Genomic DNA, 11,144 nt, shown 5'->3' on the forward strand with positions numbered 1-11,144 from the left:
AGACAGACAGACCAAAAACCTAAATGAAATAATGAAAAGCCTGGTACCTTCTTTGCGTCTAAATTGTCTCATTCTGGCATTCACAGGCAGGAAAGAAGTGTTGCTGAGCAGCTCAGAAGGAGAAGTGCAATGTTGAGATTTTTTTATTGAAAGATTAATAGGTTCTTCCAGCACTTTTTGCATAGAAAGAGTTAATTCATTAACTACATCTTGCCCAGCAGTAGCCAAGCTGTTTTCTAGAGGATGATCTACAGTATTGAAGTCTTCATTTTCCAGCTTCAGGGGAGGAAAAAAAAAAAAAAATCAAATTTTATTAATAGTTTTCTTTCTTTCCATCTTAAGAAAATAATTTGTAATGAGTCTTCAAATACCAGATAAGGAAAACTTTACTTACTGAAATAGCTGCCTTTGACTGACTGACTAATAATACGTACTATCAATGAAAGCCGACTCCCTTTCAGTAGAGGAGTTTTAGTGATTCCTACCTTGCACTTTGTGCTGCCCTGGAGTGCATCACCTGGTGCAAGGCCAGTGGCAGCCCCAGGGTTCAGGTCACTTGGAGTTCTGCCCAACGCCAAGCTATAGCTGGACACCGACTCTGGTGGAGTGTCACAGTCACAAAGCACATTTGGGGACGGGCCAAGTGTTACAGCGGCTGCACCTTGCGTCTGTGGATCGGCCAAGCTAGATAACCTTGTGGAAGGTAATTCCATTTCTAAACCGTCTGAAAAGCCCACAATGTTTAAGGATGCTGAATGCTGCGAAAAGAAAAAAAAAAAGAAAAAAAACCCAGTATGTTAATAAGATTTTCAGCAGCAAAATGCTACTGTTCTTTCTATACTGGATGAGATACTCTGTTTCAGCTATACATAATCAACCAGTTGTGTCATGCAGTCTTGAAAGTATCTACTATAATCTTATACCATTTCCAAAAGCTTTAGAGTTTCTACCATTAAAACTGAAAACTGGAAAAGGAGACTCTTCTGTGATTTACAAAAAATATCTTCCTTTGATCAGACCAAGGGATCCTGATTTTTAACTCCCTACAAAGAATGGGAAACCTAAGCATGTAGAATATTGTACTAAATCAATCCTTGATATAAACCCTACTAGCTTCTGTTAAGTTATTGCAGAAGAAATAAGATTCAGATCAGAAATTTTATCATTTTATTCAAAAATCATCAGATCACTTTATTCAGAAAGATTCAGAAGAAATACTATTCAGATCTGACACAAGTGAATGAACCTATTGTTACTGTTAATGATGCTGAAAACTTTATGCTAGTTAGTGAGTCTGTCCCATTAAAACCTAAGGCATTTGCCCTTTAACTATCATAGTGTAAATCCAGAAACATCTTACATGTACTAACAAGGAAAGGATGTACATGTCTAGTTTCCAAAGAAAAGTAGTATTTACCAAAGTCTCTGAAATAGTTTTAGCAACATGCATTTTCTACTGTCTCATGATTTGTCACTGTCAAAACCACAGAAATACTGTCATGCAAAACAAAGCACATCCACCCATCTAGGTGACTTCCTTAAGCTGCCTTACTCCAGGAATGTGTGACTGTACTGAAATCAGGACTCTTCCAGCATCCATATGAAGCAAATATAAGCAGTCTTAAGAAGTATGCAGATCTGTGTCATTTGAATATGTAATTTTCCATTTATTTCATCACAGTTCATTGGTGTTTCACCCTTGATAACTGCCTGAATAAATCCTTTTCATTTGACTACAATACAGTAAGTAGCACTCATAATATAAATGAAGACAAAAGAAATGTGTTGATTGCATCTGAATTAGAGTTTAATTTCATTGTTGTACCTATTTTTCTGCTAGGGGCCTGTGATTTAGAAGTGAATCTGAGACAGAACCCATTTCCTAGATTTAATTAGTATTTTTCTCAACTGTTACTCCATTTTGGATTTTGATACCTTTGTCCATCTTAATCCAACAGTGGTAAAGACAGTAGCCTAGATTGAGCTGTCAGTTGTGCCTGTGTAAATCGTACATAATGCCAAAGAAGTCAGTCTTGAATTCCTCTGCTTGCAATGCATACCACCTGTGTGCTAAGAGAACACTCTGCCTGCAGACATTAATTCCCACCTAAGGATGGAATTTAATTTCCTTTTCCTCAATTTGCAATAGACGCTACAGTAGGAGCTTTGCCTGAACAGTGACCACTTACATTTGTTGAGACAAAATAGCCTGCATTTGAGACAGAAAGAGGTCAGCTCTTCTGCAGCACTAGGGAAGGTTTGTGCCATTCTACCACACAGTGCTCTAGTAAGTCTGTTTTAAACAGTCCTTCCATGTAGAAGGCACCCCAGAATGTACTGGGTCTCTGCAGCCAGGGTATTGGCCATTTTTCTCCTCTTGAGGAAAATGAATGTCCCTGAATCTAAGCTGTCTGAGCTATAATAGCTTCTTGGAACCAGCTGGAACTAGTCAAACACGTTCTTCCTACCTTACATTTGAGCTGAAAACTAGAACACAGCAAATGAGGAAATGCATTGTTGGAGGCACAATCTTCCATATACTCTGTCTGATAGAGCATTCCTAAGAATGCTTAGGTTTCAAACCAAAGGAATATATGTAGGTCAGAAAGGAATCCAGCTTTCATGGTCACACATCCTAAAGAAGTCCACAAAGATCAAAAATGTTCATTTGCTGTCATAATTTGTTTCTGACTGGTTCCTGCATACGCAGTGACAAATGTGGCCTATCAAGTACACATTTCCTTTTTCATTCCATCACTCTCTTTATCACAAGCCTTTTTCAGATGACAAAATAAGCATGTGAATTGTTGTCATATCACTTACAGAAAATATAACAAATAAGCAGAATTCGTGCTTGAACTGAACAGATGGACTGTAATCAGCCTTGCCTTTTCCCCTTATTTCAAAGTCCATTGTGGGCACTAATTAAGTCCCTGTGAGGTAGTTAGATATTTATTTAGCCAGATTCTCAAAAGCACAAAGTATCCACAAATTCCTGTCTGAGTCAATAGGAACTACGTAATGCTGTGCTCCATTGGAAATGGGCATGCTGAGGCACACATGTGGTCGCCACACCACCCAAAGCTGCATAGCGAGTTAACTGGAGACCTTGTGGCTATTCACTTCTAATCACTACACGCATCTTCCTTTACTTATGTTACGAGAGTGGGCCATCATCTATTACGTATTGAGATCTGACCCTGTGAAGACCCAACTGTGTGTAACTCTATACACTGCAGGCAAAATGTTAGCCCTACTAAGACAATGGTAGGATTGCTCCTGGCTTCAGTGAGACAAGTTTACTTACTGGGAGTAGTCGCTGGGACAACTCCTACTGCAGAAAAAAAGAAATAGACACATGCATAAGACTGTCATAACTAAAATTTTTAGAAAGGTGAAATTCAATTGCATTATATGGCTATATCTTTTTTACTCTTTTAGCTAGCATCAGTTTCTTCAGAGATCTTTTTAGATTATATAAGCCAATATAAAACCTTACTCTTGTTAAAAAGAAAAAAGAATAATGAGGCCATCAAACTGCCATCTGTCTTTCCCTTGGGGCAAAAGTTAATTTTGTGGTTATTTTAATGATGAAGCAACATTATGATCTTTCAGTGCAAAATATTAAAACTCACAGTTAAGAACAGACACATTCCATTCTGATCCATGGAACTGCTGTCAAGTGTGAAGTGAACAATGCACTGGGAACAAGGCTCATTAATAGCCTATTAATTCACTCCCTAAAATAATCATTTCTTTTGCCATTAGCAAAAATTTCTCTTTTCCCTTGACAGTTCAGCTAGTTTTTGCAAATGGGATGCCTTTAAAGAATTGATCTCTGTTTTATAAAAGCTCTATTACTTTTACATTGCACCCTTTGAACAACAACAAGCATTAATTATGCTCTTGGGTAGAGGATGACTTCAGCTGTAGGTTAATTTTGAAACTTTTGACATTTTAATGTACAGCCTGGCACATCGAACTACATCTGTGTCATTATAAATGGAATTCTCATTGTCTCATAATTAATTTTGGTCTGATGGTCCTTATAATATAATGGCAGCAGCATCACCACCCCAAATGCCTTCAAGCACAAATTTCATAGCTATGGTAGTGAAAGGTAAGAAGAAAGAACATGCAAAGTGCCTTCAGAGAACAAAAAATAAACATATTGTTCAGTTCAAATATTTCTTTGATCACTGTTGCATTTAAAAAGGTGCAGTGTAAACATGCAGCACTAATACAGAAGAATTCTGAGAAGCAAATACTTACCTTGAAACACTGGGATTAGGATTTGTTAGGATTGTTTTGGCAAGTCTCAAGGCTGTTGACATTAAGTGTCACAGATAAAGAAAGCTAAAACTAGGAACCGCCAATTCTCTTTGCTATAAGAGAAATAACACGCTGCAAATGGTTGCAGAGTAATGAACGGCTGCTATTAAGTGGAGCAATCCCCCTGGCAGCTCATTATGCTAGGAGGTTAAACAAATGTACTACTCCAATCCAGTTGTTTAACTCACCGCACACAGCAGCACTGATAGCACAGTCTACACATGCTTCCTATTCATATTTCCCAATTTTAGAATAGAATCTAAAGGATTTCCTTTCCATTTTTATGAGAAAAAGAATCCAAATCTTCCTTAACATTTTGTCTGAATAAACTGGAGCTTGCTTAAAGCGGAAGGAGGAAGAGATTGTATGAAGCAAGCAGCATCATGTTTTATTTATCCTTTTTTCCAGGTCAAAGGAAAAGGTTTTGTTAAATTAACATTCTGGGAAATGTATCTAATTGCATTAAGCATGAACGCATTTGTGCTGTAAGCAGCTCAATTCTTTAAAGTCAAAAAATAGTCTGATACTTTAGGAATTTGCAGCACCCTGAAGTCCAGGCTGTTATCATTACTTCCTTCACCTCTAATCCCCCTAAAATTAATAGTAATTAGAAAAAAACCAGCAACAACAAACTCACTCTGGTCCCAAGTTCAGATTTTAAGTCCTAGGGTAGGGTATTAAATTATTATTACTTTCAGTCGCTAAGTAGTCACAACATGCTCAGTGCAATACTAATAAAAATAAAACCTGTACTGTGCCCCACAACCCCTCTCCCACAAATTTCACATGCTTTTAAAGGGGAAAAAAACAAAAAACAAAACAAAACAAAAAAAAAAACACCAAAAAATCATCAGTTAAGCACTTGCCACCGAGATGGAAGAGTTGTCAATAATAAAGCTTAGGACAAATGCGTTGGGGCAAAAGACCCAAGAATGCCACCTACAGCAGACTGAGATCAACTCTTCTCTCTGATAATCCTGTAGTAACAGCAGCACTGGCATGTCAGAGCCTAGAAGTTCACATGCATCAAGTCCCAGGAGACGTTGAGAGGTTCCACCATGAACTGTCACTATGTTAGTCTTGCATGAAATGCCACCATTGCATATAATTGGAATAAAACAGAACCCTCTCTCAGAGTGCTCTCAAGAGTGCTTCTTGGATGGCATGGAATATTTTCTAGAATTTCCCCATTTCAGCTACTTTATGGTGCTTGAGACAGACAAGAGCTCTTGAACTTAGAAGCTGGGACTTACTGCAAATCAGAAGAACAATACAAAAATCAGTGTTATAGCACTATACAAAATTTCCACGTCTTACACCTTGATTACTATTTCTGGTCACCCTGTCTCAAAAAGGATTTATCAAACTCACAAAATATAGGAAAATTGGCCAAAGATATAAAGGGCCAAAGTATAGAATGGCTTCCATGAAAAAAAATTACACTAGAGAGACCAGCAATCACTTTTCAGCTTTAAAAACAAATGTTTGAGAGGAAATTCAATATAGACCTATAAAATATGGATATTATGAAGGTGGTGAATATAGAGTGATTATTCACTGGTTTTCCTAACACAAGAACTAGAAGGCAGCCTACTGAATTATCAGGCAACAGACTTAAAGTAAGGAAACAGAGGAACTTCTCATGCTATGCAAAACTCAGTTGCTGCTGAATGCTGAGGAGACCAATAGTATTAAAATGGACTCCAAAAATGGATTAGACAAATTCACAGAGGAGGGGTCCATGAAGAGCTGCAAAACACAATTGTCTGGGTACAACCTTCATATTGGAAAGTCCCCAACATGCTGTTTTTCAGAAGCTGGGATAGTGTATCATCAAAGGATCAGTTTATATTTGTCTGTTTATTATACCCTTTCCTAAGCATCTGCTATTGGCTACAGCTATACATGAACAGATACAGCTGTTCAGTAATAATTTACTAATACAGTGCATGACGTATTCAGAGATTTACTTTAAGCAGAAGGTGAAACAATAGCTCAAGGGAAGAAACCCTCAAAGTTTTCTAAGGAACATAACCAAATGTGGGTTTGACAAACGCTGTCCAATCTACTCACGACTGATCAGTGTCCCAGAAGGCAGAACCACAAGTGCCAGTTAGGTTTTTCGGATGAGTGGGGATGGTACAGAGTAGTCTAGTGCCCAGGACCCAAGCCAACAGCTGGACAAGGCAAGGAATCCTCCCTCACAGAAGAAAGGCCCTGCTTCTAACTAGAGAAAGGGGTACACTTAGGGATCTGAGGAGGAGAGATGTCCAGCTGGCCCTGCAACAACGCCAATGTCTGTTGCAGCAGTACCTGAGGCTCAAACTACAAATTTGTGCTATAGATGTACAGTAATTATGACATTTCTTCAAATGCTAGGTACAGCCTTTAGACCTCTTGCTCATCACAGCCACAAATGACAATTAGGTACATGTAAGCAAAACAGGAATTTTATGCCCTTTATTACACTTGAAAACACAATTAGGACAAAAATATCTTATTATTTTCGCCTCTGCTCCAGAATAGATGACCTCTCCAGTCCTGTGCGCAAATTAATAACTCAATATCATACTATGTAAAAGCAACAGGAGGACCGTATCATTGCAGAAGGTTGGTAACCCTTTCCACAAAATTGTTAATCTAGTTGAGTACTCATTCCTTCACACTGCAACTTAGCAATTCAATAGCTTGTATAAAATCTGTTTACCAGAGCTTGGCACGATTCCCCAGAACAAAAGTGCAGGTATCACAAAAGTTATTCCGAGATATGTCCTCTGTCTTGCTGGCGTTCTTACTGGAAAGGCTGGGTATTTGGCAGGCATGGAGACAGAATAACTCCATGATCCAAAACAGAGGTCCCAGCTACATGAGTGAAGTATACTGACAGGGGAGCGTGAAGAGAAAATTGTATCCATTTTGTACATAGACAGGAAACTTTCATTTCTAGTGTTGCATTCTTAAAAGGTGCTAATCAAGCCCAAAGTTATGCTAAGTGCAGTACTTGACTTATGTCAAACAATCAACGGTCTAAGTATAGAAACATTTATTCTGCACAAAAAATTCAATTCACAGAGAAAGAATAGTTAGAGGAATACACAGGCAGACAGAAAGGCTGACAAAATATCACCATTAATGTTCCAAAAACAGTGAAAGGAATGAAAATAAGCCCACACATAACTGAAGTTACATGTTTAGAGACTATACTATACACATACATAGAGAGCAGGTAGGCACAGACGGGAATTACTCTGAACTTTAAGACAGCAGTAGCCTTGATGCCAATGTTTCTGATCAACACCAGCTAGATAAACCTTACTTTATATGACTGGAAAGCCAAAATTCTGTCTGCTCATTGAAGCTAGATTTAATTATTGTCCTGATAGATGGTGAAATCTAACACACAAGGACATTTTACAAGTGCACAAAATGTTTCATCCTTGCTTCTCTACTTCTCCTTATCAATAACCAGCTTTAAATATGAGGGACAGAAAACAGTACTCATCAGAGTAACTTGAACAGGCGTTCTTTGAACTCAAAGGCACTCACATGGCATACGTGTGCCTCACACCGTGGTGTAACGGCTGCACCAGCACTTGTCTGGGATGATCTGAATAACGTACTTGTGGTTTCCCCGTTTATGCGTAATGTTTTGATCCCAAACTATTAATAGCATCTGCTCTATATTGCTTCACACATAAATATGATCCCATATGCAGACAATTCATCTAGTTATCAGCCAATAGTATCAAATGCATACCATAAACATGTTTCAAAATTAATGCACAGATGTTTAATTACATGAGCAATCAAGTCTTGCTCCCCTCCAAAATAAAGGAAACCACTGGGCTAATGGAAGCTATTATTTTTTGACAGATCTTGGCAAACATACCACTAAACAGTTAATTCTGAGTTTTTCTACATCATGGTTCACACTGCTTTCGCTTTAATGAAAGAATCTCAGTAGCCAGAGAATTACCTACTCCACTAGGAATGCTGTGCACAACGAACCCTGTTAGAGTTCAACAGAACTGCAACACAAGGCCAAGAAGTCCAATACCAATTATTCTCCAAAAGGCAGAATACATCTTTTCTCCAGGTAGCAAAAGCTTTCTCTAGCCATTTTCTCCAACGTATTTTCCAAGTGCAGTATTTTAGACTTCATCACATTCACTTTTTCCATGTCCTCCAAGAACTTGAGAGAGATTAAATGTTCTGAATACAGGCCATATGAAAATAAATAGACAACACCTCTACAGAAATTTTTGTCTGGACATGACCGTGAAAATATTTAATCAGGTGAAACAGAGATGAGAATCAATAGACACATCCCCTTGTTCTTAAATAGGAACCAATCTCCCATTTAAATGTAGATTTAATCTAATTGACAGCAAAAGCAGACATCTTTAAACAGCATTCATGAAGAATCTATTTCAAGGGTTTCCTTATTGTCCTGCTTCCCTTCATCATTTCTAATTAGCCACTGCCAGAGCTGTCAGTACATTATGGCTTCATCCCAAACAGCTCATTACAAGAGATAAATACAATCAAAGATGGGGGATACTGTAGCTGTTGAATGTCCTCATTTCTTGCAGAGGTACCAGGAAACTAGTAAAAAAACAGACACACCTGTGCTTTCTGCACAAGAGCATACACTTCTCAGCACCATTAGAAAAATTTCCTTTTTTTTTTCTAGGAGTATCCTCTTGCTTCCTTCTCAACTTGTACAGCAATGAATCAGCCCTTCCTCCTTTTTTTCTCCTCCTTTTCCCATCAGACTACACCAGGCTCTCTCTTGCACATGTGCTTCCATTTTCTACCCTCTTTCTGACTTTTCTTGTTTAAGCTGTTGGGAGTAACCTTCCTTTACAGGTCCAGAAGAAAAAGGACAGCTTCTTCAACATGCATGTAGAAAAAGCCTCTGAAAGCTAGTTGGTTAGCATCATCATTCATTTTCACAAATAACTTTGAGGGTGTGTCTGCATTACAAGAAAAGTATGTGCTTAGGTTCATGGTCTTGCTCAGGGCTTAAATACATATCTTCAATTTTTACAGTCATATCCTAAAGTAAAGGTAGCCCTATCCTAGAAAATTTGCACAGCTTTCCTCAGTCCTGTGCTCTATCATCAGAGGTTGAGGGAGGTCTGCTTCCACATGTGAAAGTTCAGAGCCAAAGAACATCATCTCAGAATGTTGTGATACCATCAGCCTGATCCAGAAATTCCATAACATCTACAGGATTAAGTTAGCAATTGCAGATCTCTTTGTGGCTTCCAAATCTGATTTGCATGCTGCTTCCAGATCCTCAGTAATCATTACCTTTCTGTGTCTCTATAATTCCCAAAAGGATCTCCAACAACTTTCTGAATGGGTATTGCATCATAAATATGTTGGGTCAACAAAGCTACATACTAAATAAAGAAGGATAAAATAACTTCCTTTTGGGGCTAGTAAGGAAAGACAAGTTTTTCCACAATATTCTGCACACAAATTCCAAGAAAAAATATCCATGAAACTCTTCTACGTGGTACAGAACATGAGTCATGCACAAAAGTACCAAACAGATTTGAGCAACCAGAATATGAAGTGTTGTTTGGAGTGTGTTAAACAAACTGTACAGAGAGGTAAAAGGCAGCTTCTCTGCCTCAAATGCACAGGTGATATCCAGAGCCAGCAAGGATCTACTGATACAGATGAGCCTTCCTGGTTTTGTTTATGCTGCTTCTTCAATAGTTAGGGCCTCCCAGTAGGTGCAAGGATCAAAGCATGAATCTATTATGTGCTGAAATATTCTAGAGATACAGAAATCTATGATTTTTCTGCTTATACATGAGCTAGGAGGAGTATAACAGAATTATACCCTTTTCAGACACCACATCTTCAGTAATAATTAGTGTTGTTATTTCCAGGGCAACTATTTTGAAGGATGATTCTCAGGCCTGATTTCATCAGAATCTCTGACTTTTTTTTTCAAATTAACTACTGCTAATATGGTAATTAGCAAGTCTTGACAGTTAAATCCCTAGAGATGGGGACTGGACAGAATTTACTCAGTGAAGAAATAGGTCTTCTATTCATTCACCAGTTCATGCTTAACAATCATGCCAGCCAGATCTAAACACTATGAGCTTACAGAGCAGTTGCTGATCCTGGGTACAGCACAGTGTGTAGGCATCTTACTGGGAGATGCACACTAGGTTAGGCTATGACTGTCTTCCAAGATTGACAGCCATTTTGTCAACTTTTACTGTATTTTAATTTTTTCAACCTGATTGCAGATTCCAATGCCATATTATATTCAATATTATCAAATCACGTTTTCCCTTTAAAATACTTTTTTTAAAAAAAGTTCTTTATACCTTCCTTACTGGGTGGAAAGCTGATTGTTGCAATGTGCTTTCAGCGGAGTGACCGCTCACACTGTCTTCTTCATCTAGTGACTGTGCCAGGGAGGGACTATCACTTTTGTCAAGAGGAATTACAGGTTTCTGGGCATCAGGTTCAGTGGAACTCTCACAGACCTACAAATCACAATTAAGGATGTGTGTTTTCAAAATCTCAGAAAGAAAAATGGTAACAAATTCACATCAACTCACGGCATACACAATATGACAAGACTGGAAAGACTAAAACAACAAAGTTGTTCAAAGTAACCCTAAGTAGAGAGATAAATGAATAGAGAAAGATTTCTCTTAAACATTAATGAATTTAAAAAAAAAAAAAATCAATAAAGCTGCTGAAATGTACAGCTATTCCAAAAGCCTGCAGTCTGCCCCTACAAGTAAGCCATTTTGAGAGCTATTCAAGGTGGGAAC

At 38.1% G+C, this 11,144-nt stretch overlaps 1 protein-coding gene across 1 annotated transcript in view; it reads right to left on the reverse strand.

Annotated features, from left to right (window-relative positions):
- The window catches only part of TRIM66 (tripartite motif containing 66), a 53,941-nt gene that overhangs the window by 13,227 nt on the left and 29,570 nt on the right, over positions 1-11,144 (reverse strand). The window contains exons 10-12 of the mRNA XM_041129390.1: positions 10,689-10,850; positions 486-758; positions 48-276 (exon numbers count right to left, since the gene is read on the reverse strand). Of these exons, the coding sequence (XP_040985324.1) occupies positions 48-276; positions 486-758; positions 10,689-10,850 (664 nt within the window). The remainder of the gene's footprint in view (positions 1-47; positions 277-485; positions 759-10,688; positions 10,851-11,144) is intronic.

This window comes from Aquila chrysaetos, chromosome 16 (assembly GCF_900496995.4).
Source record: "Aquila chrysaetos chrysaetos chromosome 16, bAquChr1.4, whole genome shotgun sequence".
Taxonomy (NCBI): domain Eukaryota; kingdom Metazoa; phylum Chordata; class Aves; order Accipitriformes; family Accipitridae; genus Aquila; species Aquila chrysaetos.